The sequence below is a fragment of the Sander lucioperca genome, chromosome 5 (assembly GCF_008315115.2).
Source record: "Sander lucioperca isolate FBNREF2018 chromosome 5, SLUC_FBN_1.2, whole genome shotgun sequence".
Lineage (NCBI taxonomy): Eukaryota > Metazoa > Chordata > Actinopteri > Perciformes > Percidae > Sander > Sander lucioperca.
This window is the reverse complement of record NC_050177.1, coordinates 4,618,369-4,644,863: the sequence shown is the minus strand read 5'-3', so window position 1 is coordinate 4,644,863 and position 26,495 is coordinate 4,618,369. Positions and strand designations below refer to the sequence as shown.

Below are 26,495 nucleotides of genomic sequence, written 5' to 3'. Positions count from 1 at the left end.
CTATACGAGTAAGTAGATGGACACAGTTAGGACGGTTATTGATTTGAAATGGGTTTTTTGACGAACAGGGCACACAAGAGGGGAAAAACTTAATTTTAATCCCACAATTCGCTTCACTGGTCTAGGACCTGAGCAGCTCGTCTATATCCAAGGTAAGAGGAAGCATTGTTAAAAAAATTATATTAACATTTTTTCGTTCGGATAGCTCCAGCTATGTGCAGAGCGCACATCATTTATCGAGTTGGACAGGTATTGCAATTATTGTTGCCTGTCTTGTATTACGGAGATAACTAACTTAGCTAGCATTCACTGGAGACAATAATTTGAAAGAGAAAGTGTACATCATATAGCTATTCAAATCCTACATGATTAACGTGCAGACTCACAGTGTGGATTCAAGGAGGCCACGCTTTGAATATGCAATTATATATATAGGAAAAAAAGTAATAAAACACTTTACACAGGTCAGCATAACACAGAGAGCAAACTAATTGGCATGATAAGCACTCAGAGGTCGAAATAAATTGAATTGTGGAAACTTACGGACTCAAGGCGGCCGACAGCATCAGGCTGTGTTGACGGTTCAGGTAGAGAGGCAGCAGGTGGGACAGCCACAGTGCTGGTCGCTGCAGGAGTGCTACAACTGGCAAAAACTGAAACGCCAAATGTTTCCTGTCCCAAAGACCGAGATGAAGGCGTCGTACTCCATCCACTTGGTGGGCATCCAGTCCTCAAATACTGAAGGTGAGTCCGTTTAATGTGGCGAAAGAAAGAGTTGAAAACTCTAAAGTCCTGTTCACATCCGTCAATACCACAGTAAACCCAAAAATCCGGGCTGCGACTGTGACTTGCATTAATGTGGCTAAGGAGTACTTTAAGACTTAAAGCAACAAAGACGACACATATCATACACCTCCACGCCGCCATGATGCACCGTTTGCGCGCGCGATGTCGTTGTCGCGGGCGCGATATTACTAATCCCACTATGGCCACGCCAAGACCCACCCTTCAATAGCATTTATTGGCCAGGCGTCCATGAGAATGCAAGGTAACGTAACCTCATTTGTACAGGTCCTATCCCCTGACCAATCGGCCTTAACCACTCGAGGTGAAATGCCTAACTCCAACCAATCGAGCTGCTTTGTAGGGCGGGTCTTGGCATGGCCATAGTGGGATTCGCGGGATTCGTAATTTTGCGTCGCGGACTAATGACCCTAAGGTGGATGGGGGAGGTGGGCACTCATGCAATAATTTGTATTTATTATTTTAACACTACATTTCTCCAATTATATATGCAACTTCACTAATGTATTGGTAAATGTTTTGTTTTAAAAATATTTTATTAACAAGTTCATGTTTACATACGATATTTTCTGCGCATCCTCCGTTCATGTACTCCATCGGACCCACCTCAATGACGTCAGTGATTTCGGTTCTCCGTTTGAGTAACGTTAACAGGCGTGTTATTTTGTGGCAGAACAGCGGCTCAAGGTCAGTAAACTTTATTGAATTGTTAAATATTACTTGCCAAAATGATATTGGTTATTGCTGTGATAGTTATCGTTTTTCAAACGTCGTCCACCTGGGTATTTGCTTAGCAAGCTAGCTGATGTTAGCTGTAACGTGCACTTTTGCATGCTAGCTAACGAGCTCTGTTTGGCTGTGGATTTTTGCCAGGTACGGTACCGCCTGTTAATGCTTCAGGGAGCTGATGAATCCAGGATGGATATTTTTGACGATGTCACTCTATTGGTATTGGAGGGTATGTCACGAAGTTTATATTTGATGTATTGGTGCTATTTATATATTCACTGCTGTACAGATGAAGCTTCTAATTATTATTATTTATATATTAGAGTGCACATTATTAGCTGAATACATTATTTGAAATTCAAATTTTTTTCTGCTTGCTGGATTTTTCCTCAACCTTCATTTGCTGAACGAATTAAATTTAAAACATGCTTAGGATGAAAAACTATACGTAAGATTCTGAATTATAAAGCTAAATATATGGTTGTGAAATAGAAATCCCACATTTAAGATAAAACCCCTTGTCATAAAAAAGTTAAGTTTACTTTGTTATAGAACAGAATAAATATGGGTGTATTGAGTTTTTCTAATGATGTGTTTTTAGATTATAGAAATAATAATAAAAACTGACAGCTAAAGAAAATCCAGTTAGTAATTTTGCCATTCATTATCTGATTTGTTGAGGCACCTCTTTATGTTGCTTGGTACTGTAGCTTGCCATTGCTTTATCTAAAGATAGGTATTTGTCATGTATCTTTCAGCGGCCAGTGTTGATGAGGAGGCTTTGAAAGGCCTTAGCCGGGATGACCTGAGGGATCTTTTTCCTGGCCCTGAAAATTTTTTCCGAAGAAAGAAACTTTGGGATTTCATTAGTCAAAATGTAAACACAAATTGGAATAAGTAAAAATTAGTAAAGTCTGAATTGTACCATATTTTTAATGGTCCTAATGCATTTTGTTTTCATCCTACATAATCCTAATAGTGTGAAAATACCACAGACCAAGATGCCAGCACTTGTAGTGGAAGTGGGATTATGCCCTCAACTAGTGCCATGCCACCAGCCTCAACCCCCATATCTGCTGAGAAAACAATGAAAATGCCAGACCCTCCAGAGTATGTGGTGTACACAGATTCTGAGTTAGAAATGGTGCGTAGTCAGTACTTTGCATTGCTCTGCAATGGAAAGGAAAAGAACTACAAGATGTCAAAGGAGCTATGTTGCAGACTTGTAAGGAACACAATCACCAGCATGGTTGCAATCCTGCGTGCTAGTCCCATGGGGAAAGAAGTAAGATACCCTTCTAAATTGGAAATGAGAGCCATGTCACAGAAGATTGTCGACTATTACCCTATGTTACGTGATGCTGATCCAAATATGCCATATGTAAGTAATATTTTTTTATTTATCTAAACCAAAACTGTGGGCAGGTCAGCAACAGGACAAACAACTTATCTAACATTCTTTTACTACAGCTGACCATCTACACCAAAATGTACAAGCGACTCCAAAATATGAGATCCCCAAGGAAGAGGCAGGGCTCCGTACCACAAAGAGGAGTGGCCAAGACAGCTCTCTTCAGTGCAGACAACCAAGACATGGAGACAGATTGGACAGACACAAGCAACTCGAGTGATAATACCATACTTCTTGAGAGCAATGATGACATCAGCGAGGACAACTCCAGTGCAGGTGTACAAATTGTGGGCAAAAAATGAAAGGTTGCTGTCGTACAACTTCTTTTTGTCTAATCATGTAATGAAACTATAGTTTAGAGGTCGACCGATATGGTTTTTCTCTGGCCGATGCCGATCTTTAGAAATCAGGGTCAGCCGATGGCCGATTAATGCTGCCGATTTATTTTGGCCGATATTTTTGCCGATATGTGCTTGTTTTTAAACCTCTGTTTGAAAGATAAAATGTAACACTAATATACACAGAATTTCTCAACAAAAACATTTATTTAACACTTCACCAATCTACACTTGTAGCCTATACTTCAATTAAAAATGTATAATGTAAAAACATACTGTATATTGTATAAATAATGTATGAAAAATATATTAAATAAATATATATTAAATTATGTTAAAAAATGCCAAAAATCAGCCGATTAATCGGTCGACCTCTACTATAGTTGTCCACATTTGTTGAACCAGAGTTCATGGCTAGGGATGCACTGTGTTTATATCTGCCTGTTTTTGCTTGTCATCATGCTTTTAATTGTATTAAGAATGTTTTCATTATTTCCCAAAAAAGCATCCCCACTGCAACTACCCTCCTCTGTGCCAAGGAAGCCAAAGAGTCGGACCAAAACCTTACTGCTGCCACCCGAATCAGCCTCAGGCTCCTCACCCAGGACTGTGATCGCTTCACCAACCACACCTGCAAAGGATGTTGTTGGTAAGTCCACCTCTCAGCCTGTTATCCATAATGGATAATGGCTTTCAGAGTGGCAAATCAGAGTCTAAACTTTTGGAGATTCAATTTAAATTATTTATCAATTATTTCCTAAGATTGTGGATGTTGATGAACACACTTTTTTCAGACATAAATCAATCAACTCACTTTGTTCATATTGATGTAAACAATATCAAATGATTGTATTGGCCTTATTTCAGTTAAGTTCATTGATTTGATTTGGGTCAGCAATTATTTAACGATGAAGCATTTCAAACATTCATGTATAGTTTTTTGTTTGTTTTAAATAACTAATTAGTGACTAGTTCAATCATTACATATCATTTGTTCAATCAGTACATATATATACTTATTTTATTTCCTTTCCTCTGTTTTTCCCCCACGTATTCAAACATAAACTTCTAAACATTTTTTACTGCTACTATAAGTTTACAAAAAAATAGGGCATTATATTTTAACCACGCTTTATTTCCCCTGTGTTGTTGTTGAAGTGTTTACATTGATATGTCTCAGCTCTGTTTTTTATCATTTCAGTCGGCCAGGACAATCTGAAGATGCAGGCTAGGCACTACAGAACCTTGAGCAACATGTACAATAAGCCTAATGCAAAACCCAATCACAACGATGTTGCTCAACTTTTGGACCTTGAGTTTGAGGCCAGACGGGCTTTCATTGATGCAGATGTTACAAGGGAAGAAGACCGACCTGCAAAAATCTTTGAGGCATATCCATGTTTCAAAGATGTTCGAAATGTATGTTTTTTTTGTTTTTTTTACTACCCGCACTTGAATTACTGTCTATCTGTGTTCTAAATGTATAATGCATTGTGAATGGTTGAATAACTGTGCACAATGCTGTCTTAGGCAATGGATGAGCTGCGGTGCATAGTAGGTGGCACCAACAGCAGATATGTCGAGGAAGTCAAAGGAAGATGGGCAGACTTTTGTGCCAAGGTACAGTTCTATGGTGTGTGGAAGAAAGCCCTGAAAGCCCCTTTCCCTTTGGATGTCCGTGGAGGTAAGTTGCTGTTTCATATGCAAATGTATTGTTATTTATACCATATTCAGACCATTCAGTTCATCTTTCTATTCTTTAGTGGAGTTCACACTCGCCCTCTTCAATGCACTCCCATCCCTTTTCCCCTCACCAACTTCACCACCAAAGAAGCTTGGAAATAGCTGTGAGGCACTTCTTCATATCCTGAAGGTAAGAACATTTTTGTGTTGATTCCTCACTGTCCTCTTTGAAGTGTCGTATTTTCTCACATTGTTGTGCATGTTCAGATTTACAGTAACAATACACCCTAAGTTCACAATCACAGATATGACCTAATTTATGCAAAAAGGGGAAAACAGAAGTGCCTCTAGTGTCCCTCAAATGGTGTGTATAGAAAGGAATACAAAGAAGTGTTTGAAAACCTTTGATTAATTAATCCATTCATTCATTCCAGAAAAAATAAAAATATACCACCTTGCATCAGCTTGTATCAGTTTTTAATCCATCCTATATTCCTACACCTTGATCAGTCAAACAAATGTTTTTTAAACACGTCCCCCCCGCCCCATTGTAAAGTAATTAATATTTATTTCTTCCAGTCTGATCCTAAATCAGTATGAGTTTTTAAACGTGAATTTAATTTAACAGTGTTCAAGTCATTGGTTGCAACCTGATCATTTCATCTAAAAAATATTTTTATAATGAACATACACTTTCAATACATTTTTATGTCTTCTCACTCTCTACACATTGTTCTTTTTATTCTGTTCCAGTCAGGCGAAGACCCTGGCCTGTACCTGGAGAAGCGTCCGCTCTCCTCCCCAGTTCTGCTTTCTGATGGATCAACCACCATCGTGGCTGTGGGTAACGTACCTGTGACCACCCTCCCGCAGGAAGATTTCTCAGATGGGATGTTGGTGTTAATGGCATACTACTACACTTTGCACTTAACATATCCAAAATGTGTTGCAACGCTCCTCTCTGTTATTCAAACAGAGGTAATTGGTGACACAATCCACGACCAAGATGCCACTAGTGCATACAAGAAAGCAATGGTTGATTGGAAATCTTTCATTGAGAAGTAGCTGAATGTCAAGGAGTATTTTGTCATGTCAGTTGTTCTTGTTATTGTTAGTTGTGCCTACAATAGTTTTGTGTATTCCGCAAGCTTATTACAGTGTCCCTTAGTTATTTGCTTAAATTACTCACAGGGGTTCCAGTAGTAGGGCTGCTCCCTCTTAGTCGATGAGTCAATCTTAGTTAATCGGTCGTTTTGGTCTTAGTCATCTTAGATTTCTTTAGTCGATTAGTCATGTTTCATGCTTTTTTCATGCTGAATGACTTATTTCCAAGAAACGTACGAGCACATCTCTGGTAAACACAAGAGTTAAGGGTTGACATTTTACCTAATAGATATCACAGTGAAACGTACTTTGATTACTTCCATTAAGGCAGTTATTTGTTGTATTACATGTTTTCTGAAATGTTGTGTTTAAATATGCAAAGGCATTATCTTATTCAATATATGCATCCTTTTGCATGGCTCTTTGCAGAGAAACTCAGATTTACAGATCTGTTGATTAAATCAACTAATCGACTAGTCAATGCAATTGAATGAGTGTTAGTCGACTAAGAATTTCTTCAATCGAACACAGCCCTATCCAGTAGTAAGTTTTACCTCATCGAGGCCTGTATTTCAAAGGATGCGTTCATTGAAAAATGCTGATACATAACTGAGAGGGCTGAGAATTGTTTTTTGCTCTTTTGTGGATTGTGAAAAAAAGATATTCAAATGTCTTTATTGTAAAGATTGATTGATTGTAAAAATGCATAGCAACCCTGACTCACTGCTGATGATGTTAAGTGTTAAATAAATGTTGACAGCGCTTATAAGCCATCTTGGTTGTGATTGTACCATTAAGATGTATATTCTAAAAATAAGGACAGGCTTTAGGTTTTAAGGTTTAGTTTTAAGATGAAGTAAGCCTTGTTTCAAGATAAACCAGCTTGCATTAAGACAGAGCTTAGTCATTCTTCACTAATACTGAGTTTTCTTTTTCTAAATTAAATTACATTTTTTATTTTATTTTTTACAAATTTTCAGCTTAATTTGTTAAAAGTAAGAAAACTAAATATGTAATTGCTTATATTTAGTATATTTCACTTATTTTGAGGCTGTATAAAGTTAAAATGTAAGTAATCTCATTTTAAAACCAGAATTTTAGGGTTATATTTAGTGTATTTTACTTATTTTGGGGCTGTAAAAAGTACAATTTTAAGTAATCTGATCTTACAACCAGCATTTTAGGCTTATTTTAAGCCTTCCAAATACCTCTGTAGACATGCTTATTTCTAGATTTAACAATCTTAATTCAAGAAATCTTGTCAAGTGAAATTATCTTGCTGCATGGACAGATAATTTCACTTGTTTTGAGTACCTTTTCCCTCAGATTTAGTGTTTTTATCTTGTTTTTAGACACCCCTTTTTTGTGGGAAAAGGTGGCACCGCGCCCCACGACAACAAAAGGGCTGTGGGCAAAGAAAGATCCAGCGACGGGAGAGCTGAGGTGGCAGTTGGTGGTCCCCAGAGCAGAGAGGCTGGCCGTGCTGAAAGCAGTGCATGGGGCCACGGGAGCTGGTCACTTCGGAGTCACCAAAACTCTCCGTCGCCTACGACAGAGCTTCTACTGGGGACAGTTCAGTGATAGGGGAGGGGTTGGGTCTCCATCATTGATGTTTATAATGACCTTGATTGATTCGTATAGTCTGTGTGTTGATGTCTTCCTGTTATTTCCCCCTTTTGTCAAAACTGTGTGTTGTAACCAGGGTTCAAAAGTAGAAGTTGAGTGGCTGGTCAAATTTGAACATTCACTAGCCATTTGACTGGTGGACAAAAAAGTTAATTTTGAACACTGTTTGTAACCCACATAAGCATCAGTCAAATGTATTGAGAAAAAAAAACAAATATCACACCAGTTTTGCAATGTATCATCATTCAAGAAAACATACTTGACACAGCCAGGACTTAAAAACTCTGCAACTCCATCAGATCCACCCTGATGTCTCCCTGCCATTCAGCTGATGTGCAATATATTACCAAGGCATCAAAATACAGTAGCATCCAAGAACCAGCATCAACAAAACACAGAATTAAAAAGTCAGCTCAAATGATTCTTATTCTTGCTGTGTTATAATTTGATACAATGTAACAGCTACAGGGCTGACATTATTGCTGAAAGACCTTTTACTAAATCCAAATAAGGAGATGATGATTGAGAATGATCAAAAATGTAGGTTTGGCTGTGCTCATAAATCATAAACAAGTCAAAAATGTCTTATTAATTTTTCATGTGATACTGACAGGTTTGTAAGATAAGGTCAGAGAAGCTTGTTGAAAAGGGGCTCATATTGAAAAGTTTCTACTCCAGCCTGTTGTCATGAACCATATGTTCAAAAAGCTACAAAAAGTTAAACACTGTAATTAGTATGATTTACACATTTTTATTGCCGTATGCACCACACTGACTGCTGGTGCTAGAACTGCTGCTAGAACGCGGCTGGCCAAGTAGGGAGGCAGTTGGGGTGGATGGGTTGGCGTTAACATACAGGATTTACAACCAGGGAGCGGAGTTCACTTCCCGGGGAAAACAAAAGACTTTTATGCAATATGCATACGATATGTAATACTGACAGCTAGTGTTTAAAATAGTTACTGCAGTACAAATTCAAAACACTGGACAGAGTCGTCTCCCCCGCTCCTTCCCCAGACTCAAAGTACACAGGGGTTGCCAGGCAATGTCCGCAGTATCCATAACAATGTTGCTAGACGCTTGTCTCACATAGCCAGAGATACTTCACAGCACAGCGGAGTAGCTAATGTTAGATGCTGGCTATATTGACAGTCATAAAAGCCCGTGCTCACGCGGAGCTCTATACCCAACTGACAGGCACACTTTTTCGGCTTAGAATTACAGTAGGAACCGTTAAAAACACAACAACCTTGCTGTCCTCTCCACCCGACGGACAGACACACTTCTTATGCGTAGAATTACGGTAGGAACTGCTAAAAACACAACAACCTCACCATCCTCTCCACTCGACGGACAGACACACTTCCTCGGCTTAGAATTACGGTTTGAACTTTATTGTCTGTGTCTCAATTTTTTCTGTGAGTAAACTTGGGTACTCTAGCAATATAATTCATTGTGAGTACACAAATGTTGAAATGACATCAAATGCCCATCCCTTGTAGCCGTGATAAATTAGCCTTAAGCTAATGCTTATCTGTTCAGGAGGAAATAAGCCAACTCTGCATTCTTTTGGGCTCTAAACTGTCTCCATCTTTCAAATACATCTCCAGTATTTACCCGGGGTTTGTAACGTCTATGGTCATGCAACTGTTAGAATTTCTTTTTTTTAGGTTGTGTAGAATCTATCTCAGTTGATCCTGTTCGATTGTTTGCTGCTTTCATGGCTGTACTAACGTTACAGCTGTATCGCGCTGGGTTTACGTTTTTACAGGTATATGTGTATCTGGCAACCTGGCCTGGCTGTCAAACTGGGCAGTTGATAACAACACACAGGCCAAAATACAAACGGAAATTCCAAAAGGAGAAAATACTGGCATTAGCATTGTTCTCAGAAAAGATAGTGTTTCAACTTAGCATGTTTACTTAATATCTGATGACGCATTGGGGTCATTTTTGAATTTATTACAGTAAATATATTAAATATTGGACCTTTAACAAGTCGTTTTGTTGCCTAAACTTAACTTTCGTCGACGCAAACTTTGTCTCATTCAGAGACCCAAACGGGCATCTAAGATGGCGTCGCGAGTACAGTGCGAGGCTCTGCGTCTCCCTATTTTTTGTGAATTAGTGAATGTTCCCTCGATACAACCATGGGAATATATTGTACAGTAGACAAGAACTTTTGGACATCCATGCACTCTACACGAGCAACGTTTTTCAAAATCTTCAACTTCCACCGGAGATAGCCAGGACGCCGGGGTCTAGCATATCAGCTCTCCCGGGAAGGAGGGCCCGGAGACGGCGTCAACTAACTAGGCTAAGGCTAACCCCACATAAGCTACCACTACTAAGCTTATCCTAGCCAATGTGCGGTTACTGGTGAACAAACTGGATGAAATACGACTCTGGATTATCTCTCACAGACGGATTATGGACTGAAATATCATGATTTTCACTGAAACCTGGTTGAACGACTGTGTTCCGGACATTGCAATCAAACTGGAGAGGCGGACTATGTTCAGTGCTGATAGAACAACTGAAGACTCCGGTAAGACCAGAGGTGGTGGTTTGTGCATTTATGTAAAAAAACGCATGGTGTACGAACACTGTCATGACCAGGAGTCACTGTTCTGAGAACCTGGAATATCTGTCTGTTAAATGGCGTCCTTTTTACCTACCCAGAGAATTCACATGTACTGTTATCATGGCCGTTTATGTACCCCCTGATGCCAATGCTAAGCAAGCAATGAAAGAACTACATGCTGCCATTAGCAAACAGAAAACTGCACACCCAGAAGGGGCGTTTATTGCTGCAGTCCCCTGCAGTCATTCAAACCTCAAGTCTGTACTCCCCAAGTTCTACCAACATGTGCCCCCCCCACCCCGACCAGAGGGGACAGAATACACACCACTACACCACTCCTCCACCTGGGTCAATCTGACCATCTCTCCCTGCTGCTGCTGCCCAGATACACACCCCTCATCAGCCGGGTGAAACCAATAGTGAGGACTGTAAAGATCTGGCCCGAGGGTGCAGAGGCCGCACTACAGCTTGGGTTTCAGCCATAGACTGTATATATTAATGGACAGAGCATGTGTGACGTCACCCATTGGTTTGTGGAGATCAGTTATCCGTCGTCGAGTTTGTGTTTATGGGCGCAGCCATCCTGGTTGCGGATGTGACGTTTTTAGATGAGAGGGCGGAGTGAGCGAGGAGCCATAGACTGTTACCTTTTCAGCTTCCACGCTCCGAACCGTAGTTGGGAGCGAGCTGGTTTCAAACTAATAACTTGGCTCGCAGCAGGTAACTTGCGTCTAGTGGTCCGGGTCAACAGAGCCGAAGCACAAAACAGTGAGGCGTCGATTAGTTGCAGTAATGAACTCGGGCTTTTTTATTACTCACAGTGGTACACATTCACGGGCACAAAAGGCGCTGTTCTTGCTAGCGTTCGACTGGAACACGCACTGCATTACTGTTACCTTTGCGCCGAAGACTCAGACTGATTTGTTTACGCTATACTTTGTTTTTACTACCCAGAACACACCTGCCCCACTACGTCAAACATACGCATTTTTCCAACAAGCCGCCAGGGGAGGCGGAGATTGCAACACTACCCCCACTCTGGAGGATGATTAAACCTTTAACATATCTCCAGCATTATTACACTGTACACAGAGAAACATTAATTAGACAGTCATTATACAAACATCCCCAACCATAACCCGTGTTTCCCACAGTCCTTGAAGGGGTCCTCCTCCAGTGGAAAGTTAAGGTGAAAAGGCAATGTCCATAAACCGTCAATTAAAGCATATTGCATACTCCTCCGTTTGTACATGTAAGCAAATGTCCTAAACATGACACTTATACATTCAATGAGAAAAAATGTGACTATTACTTTAACCACTCAACTCAACGTTAGCGTAAAGTTACTCCAGGGTGCAGGATTTTAAGTGCAATTTTAAAAATTTCCTTTCACATCATGTTTTCCACACCCATGCTCAATAAAGTTCTTAGCAGTAAACATACCCAGGATGCTATAGCAGAACTATGCGGCCCATCAGTATTCAGATTACCGACTGTTGATAATAAACAATTATATTAAGCCCATACCAACTTCACATTTTAACCTCAACATAGTCAAGTTACTTTTGTACAACACCGGAACTCTTTGTTTTTGACAATACTGGAACTCTTTTCCTCTGAGGAGGGCAGCGGTCCGCCTACACCCAACCTCAGGCAAATATGCTCAGTGACCAATCCAGTCACCAAACATGTCAGGAGCTCTGCAGACCCTCCGGGGTCGACGCCGAGGGGTGGAGTTCAAAAGGGCATGAGCCCCTTGTCCCCTGGCCTTATGCTGGGCCCCAGCCTCATCCAGTGAAGGCTTAGCGGGGTGGCAAAGGAGCGGGCTGCTGCTCGGTGAAGCTGCCGACGATGGTGGTAGAGAGAAAAGACCTGGAAGGGACCCCACCACAGGGTCCTCTGCATCTGGTGATATGCCCCAAAGGTCAAGGGGACTGATGTCGATTTCTGAAGAGCTGGGGCCTGACAACGGGGGTGGCGCCTCCACTGGCGCCCATGTTTCAGCCTCTTGAAAGACCCAGTCATTGTCTAGTGTTGTCCTGGAATGGTAGGCTTTGAGCTTGTCGTGATGAACGACTTTCATCTTCGTCCTCGGGCCCCTTTTAATCCGGTAGACCAAATCGTCCAGTACACCCACGACAAAGTACGGACCCTCGTAGGAAGGCAGGAACTTCCGCACTTTATTCTTTACTCTCTTTGTGCCTTTGACCAGGAACCATACTGCATCACCGACCTTGTGTTGGACTCTGCAAACATTTTTGTCATACTGTCATTTGGCACGCTCAACAGATTTTCCCAGCGCCTCCCGGGCCAACTGGTGAGATATTTCAAGCCGTTCCCTCAGCTGTACAACATAGGATGGAGGGGTAGTAGTGTTGTCTGGGTCAGGTGGCAACCCAGCAACAAGATCCACTGGTTCTGTAATTTCCCTTCCGAACAGCATCATATTAGGCGTCAGGCCCGTGGAGCTGTGTTTAGTTGCACGGTAAGCCATGACCGCATATGGAGTCATAATGTCCCAGTCCTAATGACATCGTTCTGCAGTGGTGGCTATGATTTTCTGCAGGGTGGCATTGAAGCGCTCCACTTGGCCGTCTGACTGTGGGCGAAACGGCGTGGTCCGTGTCTTATCAATCCCCAGCAGCTCACACATTTCCTGGAACACAGCTGACTCAAAATTGGTACCTTGGTCGCTGTGTAGGCACTGTGGAGCTCCGTACCTACACACCCACTCGGAAACAATCTTTTCAGCCACTGTCGTTGCTTGCTCATTGGGAACAGGATAGCCTTCCACCCATTTGCTGAAACAGTCCTGTACCACTATTATGTAGCGATTGCGCCTTTCGGTTTCATTTAATGGTCCCATTAAATCAACTGCGATCCGTTCGAAGGGGGCACCAACCCGCACCGTGCCCATGGCGGCCTGAGGTTTTTTCTTGGGGCGGGCTTTCGCAGCACAGCTGGTGCAGGTGCGGCACCACAGAGTGACGTCATCTCTCATATTGTACCAGTAGTACCGGGCTTTGAGACGTGCGAGGGTCCTTTCTCCTCCAAAGTGGCCACCGACTGGGCCATCGTGCAATTGTTCTGTCACTGGGGTGCGGTACTCTTGAGGCAGCAGGATCTGTGGATAGAACACCCTTCCATCTGTGCAATAGAATTTCCTCAGCAAAACTCCGTCTTTCTGGTAGAGCCTTTTCCACTGTGACCAGTAGGCTTTCGTGGCAGGGCTGTAGGGTGCTATGTCAGCCCAGGGTGGCCTGCCCCTCCCCTCGTCCATCCACTTCCTCACTGGTGCTATATCTGGGTCAGCTTCTTGGGCACTGATTAACTGCTCTTGGGTCCAGCCACCGAACAGGTTGGTTTGGGCTGGCTCACTCACCCTGGACGCCTGGACGGAACAAAGAGCCAGCTTGATTGTCACTGAAAGCGTCCACTACCCCCACTGGAAGATACTTAGGCTCGACTGCAGGGCTGCCTCCATAGCTACTTTCGGGCACCACTACCCCCACTGGAGGTTGCTCTGCAGGAGTTTCCCCAGTATCCTCTGCATCTGGACTCTCGGCCATGTTGCACTGAGTCCCTTTGTGCTGAAGCTGGTTACTGAGGCTAGGCTCTGGCACCGTGCATGGGCACGACGTCCCGCAGGGTCTTCTGGAGAGCGCGTCCGCATTTTGGTGGTGTCTCCCTGGGCGATGGATCACCTGGAAATCGTACCAGTTTCTCCAGCCAGCGAGCGAGCTGGCCCTCAGGCTCCCTCATCCGAGTCAACCAGCGCAGGCTGCTGTGGTCAGTCCGTATGATGAATGATCTCCTCCATGATCTACTGCCGGAAATGAGAGGTGAACTCGACAGCTGCCAGAAGTTCTCGTCTGGTGGTGCAGTAATTTTGCTCAGTGGCTGACAATCTCCTGCTCCCATAAGCGAGTACTCTCTCCTGACCTTCTTGCACTTGGGAGAGGACTGCTCCAATTCCCCAGTCACTGGCATCCGTGTCGAGAAGCAACTTGCCACTGTCGAGGGGATAGCCCAGCACGGGTGCTGACGTCAGCCGGCTTTTCAGCTGCTCAAACGCCTCCTGGCATTCGTCCGTCCAGTTAAAGTGTGTCTAAGGTGTCCTGGATGCGGGGCAGTGGATAACCATCCTTTATGGTTCTCTCATTTAAGGGCCTGTAGTCGACACATAGCCGCGGCGTCTGGTCCTTCTTTCTCACCATAACGATTGGTGCAGCCCAGCTGCTGTTGCTGGGTTGGGCTACACCAGTGTCCAGGCTCTGCTGCACCTGCTGGTCTGCTGCAGTTTGATGTCTCTAGCCATCCTGCGCGGTTGCTGTTTCACGGGCGGACCAAGGGTGGTGAGGATGTCATGCTGCACAAGGCCAGTACGGCCAAGGTCAGTGGGCCCCGTGGAAAAGACGTCACTGTAAGACTGTAGCAGGCGGGCCAACCTCTCATGGTCGCCCTTGGGCAGACTAGCACAGCTCTCGTTATACAGGGCCTGCAGGTGGCTGGGTAAAGAAGTACAGACAGAGTTAATATGTTCAGGGGCAGGTGGGGCCAAGGGAGGCTGGGGCTCCACCTTCCCCAACACCGTGGCTGGCTGTAGGATCCCTGCCACAGCGCCCCTCTTCAGAGTGACAGGTAAGGCACCGGGGTTGAAGACTCTGATGGGAACGTTAGCAGACCGCTGCGCCTGTACGACAATGTGAGCCACTAGAACGTGGTGCTTTTCGATGAAACCTTTGGTTGGGCTCAGCATCAGGTCTCCATCAGTAGCATGGCGAAGGTGGGCTGTGCCAGGGACCACATACTCACACCCCGACTCCAACACTGTTGTACGGGCCACTCTGACAATGTGCACCCGGGACTGATGGCTTGGGTTAAAACGAGGTACCTTTTCTCCGAAGAGAGTTATCTCACGGCGACCGTAGTCCAGCTGGGCACTTGTCAGATGTAAGAAAGGATGCCCCAGGATAACCTCTGTGTTCTCTGCTGTGTTGGCCATAATAAAGTTCACATTGGTAACTCTGCTCCCAACTTGTACTGGTAGGTTGACTTCCCCCAGCACTGCCAGACCATCGGGGCCGATGCCCTGCAGGACCTGTGCGACAGATGGCTCTATTGGGGAACTTGCTGGAATGGAGTTGAAAAGGTGGAGGGGCAACACATTCCTCCGAGCACCAGAGTCAAGCAGAGCACACATTTCCAGTCCATATATCAATATTTTAATACACATGTCATCTTCCTGATTTGCAGTACAGGTGACCACTATACCTGTGTAGGGTGCTGTGTTCTTATTGACTGTTCGGACTTGCTGTCTGGATCGACGGGGGGAAGGGCAATTTCTCTATATATGCCCTAGACCGGAGCAGTTGTGGCATTGAACATCCCCCTTAGGCAGTTTGACATTCATGTCTCTCTTCTGGCGCCACTGCTGATTAGACCTTGGAGCCCTCTCTGGCGAGTCGATGGACCGAACAGCTACCCCCACTGGCTCCACACAAGCTGGCCTGCTGTTATTTTCACGTACTGTGGCGGCCCTGGCTCTCTGATTTACAAGACTGTGTTGGCCAGGCTGCATGAATTGTGTGACTGTTCTGGCGGCCCTCTTGGTGGTCTTGTAGCTGTGCGCGATGTCATATGCTCTGGATAGGGTGCGCGGCTGCTTCTCCAGTAGTTTTTGCACCACCTCGGCGTCGGCCAGGGCGTTGGTGAAGACCTCCACACTGATGGTGTCCTGCTCCAGCTCTGTACGGTCAGCATACACAATGGACACTTTCTCATAGATATCATCCCTTAATAAGTGCAAGGCTTCGTTCTGCCCCCTGACCCTCTGTCTCAGTTCAATGCCGATGGCTGCTGCATGCTCGGAGCGTTGCCCATAGGCAGTCTCTATTTCAGCCACAATCCGCCGGTAGCTCCAGCGGTCAGATCTGGGGTTTTTATGGACGATAGCTCCAGCCGCGCCAGTCAGGCTGAATCTCAGTTGAACCGCCATTGTCGCTTCTGACCAATGGTTTGCCCTTGCACAACTTTCAAACCGGTGAATAAAGTCTTTCCAGGAGCCCGTTCCATCAAAATGGCCTGGCTTCAATATTGGAATTCTCTCTTTATATCCATAATGTTCATCGTCACTAGTGTCCATAATTTCAACATCTAGCGCTCTGTGTGATGACCATGGCGCAGACTTGGCCCTTTCCACAGCTGACTGGCCATATTGGTAGGGGTCATGGTGTGGGGCATAGTTATCCTTGTAGCTTACTCCACAACGTTCCACGGGCTGGAGCGTGCAGGGTGGAAAAGGTGTCGAAGTGAACTGGGAGAGCGATGCGTGGGCCGGGGAAAAAGGGTTTTGTGCCGTACAGTTCATGGAGGTGAATGGGTTAGCTAACTGGTTAGCAGCACGTGGGGCAAACGTTTGAGCGGGGATATTTTCCAAACCGTAAGGTAAAGCTGCAACTGGGCTGGCTGCCATATGCTTTGAACGGTCACAGGTTTGCTGATAAAAGTACGTGGACTCACCGTCTGCTTTATTCTGTTGTTCCATGGGCATTAGGAACGGGTTAGTCAACCGTGATGGCGATGGCGTGGGGGGCAAAGCTAGGTTGAACGACGGCGTCTGGCCGTGCACTGTTGCTCCGTCCGCGGCTAACGTTAGCTCCATGCTAGCCGCGAAAGGGTTAGTGCTGTCGGCGTATCGGACGTCCATGTGGTTAACTGGGTCCATATTAGTGTCTCTTATATTCATTAAAAATGGGTTGGTGCTTACGTTTAGGGTTTCCATCTCGACAGGTCTCTTAGTCCAAGCGCTAGCATTAGCTCTAGCTCCGAGCGCCGTCATTCCGCGTCCGACGAAACTTTTTTTTCTTGCTTGTTAAATCCCGGACGGGCCCCCAGTGTTACCTTTTCAGCTTCCACGCTCCGAACCGTAGTTGGGAGTGAGCTGGTTTCAAACTAATAACTTGGCTCGCAGCAGGTAACTTGCGTCTAGTGGTCCGGGTCAACAGAGCCGAAGCACAAAACAGTGAGGCGTCGATTAGTTGCAGTAATGAACTCGGGCTTTTTTATTACTCACAGTGGTACACATTCACGGGCACAAAAGGCGCTGTTCTTGCTAGCGTTCGACTGGAACACGCACTGCATTACTGTTACCTTCGCGCCGAAGACTCAGACTGATTTGTTTACGCTATACTTTGTTTTTACTACCCAGAACACACCTGCCCCACTACGTCAAACATACGCACTTTTCCAACAAGCCGCCGGGGAGGCGGAGATTGCAACAAGACTATTGGGCGGTGTCTGACTGTTTTTTTTTTTTGGAGTTGGCAACGCTGCTTACACTCTACGTTACCTTACACACGTTCACTGGCAATCTGGATGCAACTGCTGCTGAAAGCTAGCATACATAATTCGAGGTAAGATATAGCTTCGCTAGGTTTTAAATATATCTTTGTCCAATAGTTATATTACATATAAGATGAGTCACATTGTAAAGTAAATGTATCTGAAGTTACCATGTAAATTGTCTGTAACGTTAGCTAGCCACTGGTAAAACATGCTAACGTTAATTTTCTGCAAATCGAAGTTTACGTTGTCCTAATTTAAACGTAGTGTCAGCGAAATGCAAAACGGGGATTGTTAATGCTTATCATTATCTAACACTAAGTATTAGCAGATGTATAACCAAGTTTCTTAGAACGTTTGGTTAACTGTAATAACCATAATGCACTGATAATGTCTTGCTACTGTTTGCTCCATCAGTCTATGGTTGGTACAATTAGCCTTTACATGCTTTTAAGAGCTAACGTTAGCAGAAATAAGCTCATTTAACTAAATTAAAGTTACACTAAAGAACAATAGACTGTTGTTGATTCATCTGTATTCTCCCCCGATAATTAATGAAGTACAGTTACATGCTAGTGTGCATATATATTTAACTATGAGGGGCTCAAATGGAAATTGATGACTCTTTCTTTCAGAAATAGGAGTGTGGAGAGACACGATGGCATGTGCACCCACCCAATACCTCAGAAGTAAGTCACCCATCATCACCCAGAGATGCAGGTGGAGGGCTGTTAACAATCCGGGGAAGATCGACAAGGCTCGCCGGGTTTTTTTTCTTTTTCCACTGTGCATTACAGACAACCAACAGACTGTCACACTATGCTCACTTTAATTGTAAAGGCAGCTTTTATTTCTTTACCCAGGCATTTGGACTTGACTGAACAGAGTGCTGCACAAGTGTTTTAAGCTTTATATGTTAAGCTATATTTTTATATCGTGGTTTGTAATGTCAACCATTTCTACTGTAATTAACAATGTGACACTAGTGATTCAACTACCCTTTTTTTTCATATGCAGACATGTCTTACCTTGACCTACAGCAGTGTTTTATGTGTGGAATGTACACCGGATTGTAAAAGGTGAACTACATTATTTAATTCATCAATTTATCCCCTAACCCTAACATAATCTTAAAAAATATTGCCATTTTTGTTTGTGGTTTATGTAGTTTTTGTAGTTAATGCCCATTTCAATGTGAAATAAAGGTCTTTCTAAAGCTACATTTGTTTTTCTGAAGCAACTATAGGAACATACACAATATTGTAGTCATACAAGAAGACATTGGTAATTTGATAGAATTTGTAATTGATTAAAAGTGTCTATTTCGGCTTTAATCAACAAAAATATGATTTCTCAAATGTTACCATACTTGAATGTTGACAAAGAAGGATCAGGGAAATGTAGTTTGTGCTTTTCTTGTGTGTCTTTATGTACTTGTCAATTTTAATCACCATGAAAACACTTCACCAAAATCCTTTTAGATTAATTTATAGACATATATTTATTTTGACATACATAGTCAAGTGTTTAGTAGGTAATTGAAAATGCACTAGGTGCTGTTTAATCTGTGTAAGGTTATTGCAAATTCATTATAACAAAAGTATTATCACAAATTGTTGGTTGATTGTGGTAGATGAGAGGCAGCTGGAACCCAGACTCCCACCCTCTAGACTCCACTCCTGCAATAAGAGACAGACAGAGAGAGGGAGAGAGGAGAGACAGACAGAGAGAGGGAGGGAGGAGAGACAGACAGAGAGAGGGAGGGAGGAGAGACAGACAGAGAGAGGGAGGGAGGAGAGACAGAGAAGCTACCTAGGAGCAGCAGGCCTAACAGTAACACAAGAGGACACATCTATTACAGGACTCACATTTTAAACCTCTAAATACCAATGACTGCTAAAGTGCTAAAAGTTGGTCTGTCCTTTAAGCAGAAGAAGCTGAACCGAAAATGATTTTCTGGCATCGTTATAATCAGAACACATTTGAGAACTTTGGATGTGGTCAATGCAATCTGTTTTCCACAACAAGATGAATGGCACCAAATACGCTGCTCTATACACCAGGTCTTCCCTCTGGCTCTGGTCATTCAGTTTTCAGTGTGGATACCTTTGTAAAGACAAACATGTAGTTAAGGCATGGTAGATCACAATGAATTATATTAATATATGAGCTTGTACATGAAGGCATGCTTCAGTTGAGGACATGCAGTATTAAGTAAACATACTCCTACATGTCAAATTTATCTTAGACAATGTGTATTGTACGCAACACTTTTTTAGTGATATGTACATTTTAGTAATAAACAGAATTTGTAAATATAGATTGTAACATGTATGTGACTCATCTTAAAACAGACTAATGTGCTGACAGAAGGTCTTCAAATAGATTAGCAGACACAACTACAATAAGTGGAAGAAAGACCTTAGTGTAACAGCATCAGCAACAGTGGTTAATAACTCCTGCAGCATGCTTGTTAGGTACATTAACAGTCTGAAATAATGTATTTAGAATTTTGAGAAAAGAATATTGAACCTGGTGCTTTATACAATACATTTGGCTGCAGAACTGAAGATTTTTCAAGATAGAACACTTATGTAACTTTACAATAATATATATATTTTTTCATGTGCGACATTTTATTGCAAAAACGGATATTCTGGCCTACTGCCCCGTCCGTCGACGCGCTCCAGCGCGGCTTTGTCCGAGGCGAGGGTGACGGTGATGCTGAGTGGGTGTCTGTGCCTGTCCTTCGGGCGCCTCCGGGTAACGTTGCCCAACTCTCGGGCGGGGTACATATATTTCAGTATATTCAAGTAAAAGCATCTCCGCTTGTCCCGTGCGAATGCCCCACACAAAACTCAGATGTGAGGGGGTACTTTCTAAATCACACGCGGTCCCAAAATGATTCTAATCCCGTACGAATAGGATTTATATGAATTTGCACTATAACGTTAGCTATATCAGGCTTTGACTTTAAGCTAACATTACCATTACATGCGCATCGATTAGCAATAACATCACATATGGTTAAAAACAGATTACCGGCGAGACCGTTGTGCATACCTACTGTATACGACTGTAACGTTAAATATATTAATTTTAATCCGTTTATACGGTCTGGTCTGCATAACGTTATTAGTTAGCCCGCTAGCTTGGTTAGCAAGGTGCAATCTAGCTAGCTAACTGATATTCATTGGGATGCTAACGTTGGCTAACGAAAAACGGTATTAAAACAAAATGTAACGTTACTTACCGGAAAAACTGAACTGCCGACTCCTTTGAGTGTCTTGTCGTACAACCGAACGTTGAACAAGACATTATTAGGTGACCAAGTGTCACAGTCACGAAGACGAAAGCTGGTCAACCCCCAAAGTGAAGTTTACATGCCATGGATAAGCTTTGCTAAACCTCTGTCATGATTGACAGGCCGCAAACTGTCAATCACATCATAGCCACGCCCTAAAACATCCCCCGCTTTATCGCCGATTTTAAAATCGAGACCATAATTCAAAAAATGAACATCATTCATCATCATTGTGTTGCAGAAGACTTAAAACTAGCGATTGAGAATATAAACTCTTAATTGAAATGTTTACTGAGGTAATAAATCAAGTGAGAAGTGGGTCATTTCGCCATAGACTTCTATAGAAACGGACCTCCTTTTTGCAACCGCACGTGTCGCCCCCCTGCTGGAATTCAGATAGAATGCAGGTTTAAGGCACTTCCGCATTTGCCGCATTTTGCTGAACCGGATGCGCTGTCCACTAATATATACAATCTATGGTTTCAGCGCACAGACTGGAGTCTGTTCGCCACCAATGCCACCTCTGACTCCCAGCTGGACATTGAGACATGCACCTCCTCTGTTCTGGAATTCATCAACACAAGCGTCAATGATGTCACAACTCACAAGCAGATCAAGATATACCCCAATCAGAAGCCTTGGATGAATAAGGGACATTGCTTTCCGATCCGGCAACGCAGAAGCCTACAGCACATCCAGGGTTAACCTAAAAAGGGGAATAGGGAACGCCCAACAAAGCCACAAACTTCGGATTGAGGAGCACTTAATATAAGTAATAACTCCAACCCCCAACATATGTGGTAAGGGATACAGGCCATCACAGACTACAGAAGAGCAAACTCAACCCCCCTACCACCACTACCTCCTTTGCTAATGAGCTTAATAACTTCTATTCCCGCTTCGACCGGGACAACAACACTACGCCTGTCAAAACTACCCCTCCACCTGACAACCAACCCCTCAGACTCACTGTCTCTGCCGTGCAGTCAGTGCTGAGCAGGGTGAATTTACGGAAGGCGGCTGGCTCGGATGGCCGAGCAACTGTCTGGAGTCTTAACCGACATTCAACCACAGTCAACCTGTCACTGGCCCAGGCTGTTGTTCCCATGTGCCTCAAGACCACCACCATTGTCAAACCCAGAGTGCCTGAACGACTATGGACCGGTAGCACTGACCCCCATCATCACCAAGTGCCTTGAGAAGCTGATCTTAGCCCACCTCAAGCCCAGCTTTCCTCCTGCACTAGACCCCCACCAGTATGCATACTGTGCCAACAGATCGACTGAGGATGCCATATCCACAGCCCTCCACTCTGCCCTCACCCATCTAGATAATAGCAATTCCTATGCTAGGATGCTATTCATCGACTTCCGCTCAGCTTTTAATACAGTCATACCATCTGATCTGATCATGAAATTACACAGGCTTGGCATCAGCATATAGTGCAGGGAGATATGTAGCAAAATAAAGTGTTTGGAACATTTCATATAGATTTTTGCAAATTATGTTTTTTCACTTCTTCAGACCCTATAGTTTGCAAAACTACCTGTTTCCAATTTTTCCCCGGGCTGCACAGGCCCAAAATCCAAGATGGCGGATATATCGCCTTTTTAAACATTTCAAATGGATATATGTTAGGTATTATCATTATATACATACATTTTCTAATTAATTGAATGACTTAGGTAATACATTTGACCATGGGTAACATGAGTTATCATGATTATCAACCAATGATGGGTGTAACCACCATTATGCTATTTATTGGCATACCCGGAAAAACACATTGACTGATTAAAGGTTTCCGTCACATAACCTAATAATCATTTGAATTAAAATAATGTTCTGCGCTCACCACAATAATTCTGTTAACAATCAGATGACATGAAAAACTATTGGGGAAAATGGATTACATGAAGCCTATGGAAAAGATAGCACAGCCCTTGTTACTGGGAAACGATAAACAAAATGAAACGTGAGCTTTTTCAGGAAGAGGGAAATTATTTTTCCAGCCTGGTGAAGAACAGCACATGTCAAATGTGGAAAGGATGTGCATTTACTTTTTGCACATGATTATGCCCAGAATATTCCTGAGTATATTGCACATATGTATCACCTGGAAAGAAGACAGCCTTCAATTTGGCAAGATCTCATGAGTGGTGATTTTAGTACCAACCCTATTCCCTTCACATCCATTGGACCTGATCATGCTCAAGAGCATGTGAACAAGATTCACAAAGGAGAGGGTGCGATTTCGGGCTTAACCACTGACAATCAGGGCCTGTTCCCTGGTGCTAGCTAGACTGGCTGGTGAGACAGAGCGAATGCTTAATATAACTGATCCCACGAGAAACAAACATCAACATTCTTTATCCAGAAATACACTTCAGGAAAAAGCTGTAAAACATGTGAAATGTGTGTTGAGCATCACAAACCCATTCAGCCCACCTGAGAATGATGATGCATCTGAATTGAAATTGGTTAACTTTGTCACCAAGCAAATAATGCCAACAGCAGTGCAGTATGGTATTTTGGACACAGAGTTACGAGGTGCGAAAGCACTTGAAATGTATGTTAATGAAAGGGTCAGAGGAGAAAAGAATATGTGGGACAAAATGTCAAAGCTGAAGTATTTGACCTGGAAAGATGGATGCAAAACTATCAAGCTTAAGTCATCTTCTTAGGTTGTTCAGATGAAAGCAACTAACTCCCTGTTTGTTCGCTTGCTCCTCATTGCAAAGTCCTCGAGAGAACTGGACTTGCAGGAAATTGTGGGAACATATGAATTTGCTGATTATAACGCAAGCCCAATGGTGCCTGATGGTTCTTTGCTGCCCAATACAGCTAAGTCTACCCTCATCCATGCACTGGAGGGACTGGTTTCAGAAACAGCATCTGTATCTCTGAACAATCTACAGAGAGTAGCTCAGTGCAATCAACACACACATTGGATAGCATCCTAATAAATGGCATGGCTGTTGTGCAGGAGATGGTTGTCAGGTAAAGTGACATAAACTGTTGCCAAGATCTGGCAGAATGCTTCATTCAAAGTGTTGAAATAAGGCACGAGTCTACAATGACATATACTTATTATTTGACAACTACACCATCACAAATTCCATGAAAGATAGAACGAGACAGGTCCGTACAGCGGGAAAAGCACAGGATAAGGGATACAAAATACAAGATTCTACACCAATCAAAGACTTTAAAGCTTTCCTGGGATCGAAGGAAACCAAAGCCAACCTCGTCCTCTACCTTGCTCATAAAGCTGTTGAACTATGTAAACTGCCAGTCACAGTTCACACACACAAAGGTGTTATGGCCTCAAAAGTTAACATGGTGTGCATGAGGAGCTCACAAGAAGAGGCGGACACTCTACTGATCATGTACGCAGTAGCAGTAAGTTATTTTGGCAAAACCCCACATATCTACACGTGACACAGATGTCTTGGTGCTTGCCATACACAGGGTACCAGACCTCAACAAAGACAGTCTCATTATCATGGGCACTGGAGATCGTTGATGAAAGATACAACTCCAACCTATTTACATGGCTCTTGGCCCAGAGTGTGCAGCAGCATTACCAGGGTTCCATGCACTCACAGGTTGCGATACCACAGGCCATATCTGTGGGAAAGGAAAGGTTTCTTGTTTCAAGTCATTCATGGAGGCAGATGATGATGTCATTAACGCACTTTGTAGGCTTGGTGTAGGTCCTCATCCATCTCCAGACGTGTTAGCTGGATGTGAGAAATTCATGTGTCAACTCTTCAAATCTGGTTATGAAACAGCTAAAGCACTTTGGTGGAACTTGTTTAAAAGTCCAAAACCCAACCAGGGAGTAGAAAAACTATGTCCCACTTCTGGAGCAGTTACAGAGCACATTCTGAGAGCACACTGGCAAGCAAATGTTTGGACACAAGATACAGTGCCTGCTCCAAAGATTCTTGACGCACTGGGATGGAGGCAAATTGATGATGGGCAATGGGCTCCTGTCCTGTCAAAACTTCCACCAGCACCAGAGGCTGTTGTGGAGCATGTGAAATGCTCGTCTTGCCAGCCAATGCAGTAGAAGGTGTTTTTGCAAGAGTAACAACTTACTATGCACGCAACTTTGCAGGTGTGAGGGAGACGTGCACCAATATCGAAAAGTCAGATGGTAACAGTGACAGCGACAATGAAAGTGATGAGGATAAATACTTGAGTGACAATGACTGACTGTTTTGTTGAACTCTTCAATAATGAAACAAGATGCAGATTTTTTTTTCCATTTGTTTGGCAAATTATGCAAAATCTTTTGAAAATAGTGTCTCACTTGTCTACCTTATTAGTACATTTATGACAAAGTTAACAATTTTAAGGCCTTTATAGAAGTGAAAAGATTATATATGTTATTTTTTGTGATTTTTCTACATATAATGTCTGCCATCTTGAATTTTGGCACTGAAAATTAAGAAAAAAATCAGAAACAGGTGTTTTGGATTCAATGGGGTCCTAGCAAGTAAAAAAACACCAGTTGCAAAAATCTATATGAGCCGTCCCTAAAATAACACAATTCCCCTCACTAATATCCATCTGCAACTGGATATTGGACTTTCTGATCAACAGACCCCAGACGGTGAGGTTAAATAACCTCTCCTCCACTACACTTCCTTTAAACACTGGTGTGCCCCAAGGGTGTGTGCTTAGCCCATTACTGTACACCCTCTTCACCCATGACTGCTCCCCCATTCACAACACTAACTCCATCATCAAATTTGCAGACGACACAACGGTACTCGGCTTGATCAGGAACAATGATGAATCAGCCTACAAGGAGGAAGTGCAGCACTTGGCTGCATGGCGCGCAAATAACAACCTTGTGCTCACCACCTCCAAAACCAAAGAACTCATTGTCGACTTCCGGAAAGCAAAGGCAGGCATCCACACACACATTCACAGGTGTCCACATTTCACAAGAGCTCTCTTGGTCACTCAATACCTCCACTCTGATCAAGAAAGCTCAACAACGCCTCTTCTTCCTCAGAAAACTGAAAAAAGCTGGACTCCCATCTCAGATCCTCCGTAACTTCTATCACTGCACAGTCGAGAGCATCCTCACTAATGGCTTCACGGTGTGGTATGTGAACTGCACAATGGAAAGCCCTACAGCAAGTGGTGAAAACTGCTCAAAAAATCCTTGGCACATCACTCTCGGCCATCACTGACCTTCATCACACGGTGTCTGCGACGTGCACAAACTATCATCGAGGACCACACACACCCCAGTCATGGACTGTTCTCCATCCTCCCATCTGGAAGACATTACAGGAGCCTTAGGAGTTGCACCAGCAGGCTCAGAAACAGCTTTTTTCACAACACCATAACGCAACACTAGCCCCTGCCCGTGTGCTGCCCCGCTCCGCCCCCTCTCCTTTTGCACATGAACTATGGACTGTCTGACTACCTCTGATCACTATGCACTTTATTAATGCACCTCAACATTGCACTATATATGATCATACTGCATTCTGTGTTTTATGTCTTTTTTAAGCACTGCTATAAAGAAAAAAGCACTTTTAATGA

The 26,495-nt window shown here is 43.4% G+C and overlaps 1 protein-coding gene and 1 pseudogene across 1 annotated transcript; both read left to right on the top strand.

Annotated features, from left to right (window-relative positions):
- Positions 1–26,495, top strand: part of LOC118495060 — a 1,111,612-nt pseudogene that overhangs the window by 567,028 nt on the left and 518,089 nt on the right.
- Positions 2,604–6,599, top strand: LOC116059047. Its single transcript, XM_031312042.2, has 7 exons — positions 2,604–2,914; positions 3,004–3,220; positions 3,788–3,931; positions 4,484–4,701; positions 4,813–4,966; positions 5,046–5,155; positions 5,719–6,599. Exons 1-7 carry the CDS (start codon positions 2,621–2,623, stop codon positions 6,028–6,030), a joined length of 1,449 nt encoding a protein of 482 aa, XP_031167902.2. The 5' UTR covers positions 2,604–2,620; the 3' UTR covers positions 6,031–6,599.

What these genes read in the sequence shown, in the direction of transcription:
- LOC116059047 (XM_031312042.2), top strand. Translation starts at nt 2,621, where the DNA reads ATGAAAATGCCAGACCCTCCAGAGTATGTGGTGTACACAGATTCTGAG. An exon ending in CTGATCCAAATATGCCATAT is followed by an intron (nt 2,915 to 3,003) that starts GTAAGTAATATT and finishes CTTTTACTACAG; the next exon opens with CTGACCATCTACACCAAAAT. An exon ending in CCCTTTGGATGTCCGTGGAG is followed by an intron (nt 4,967 to 5,045) that starts GTAAGTTGCTGT and finishes TCTATTCTTTAG; the next exon opens with TGGAGTTCACACTCGCCCTC.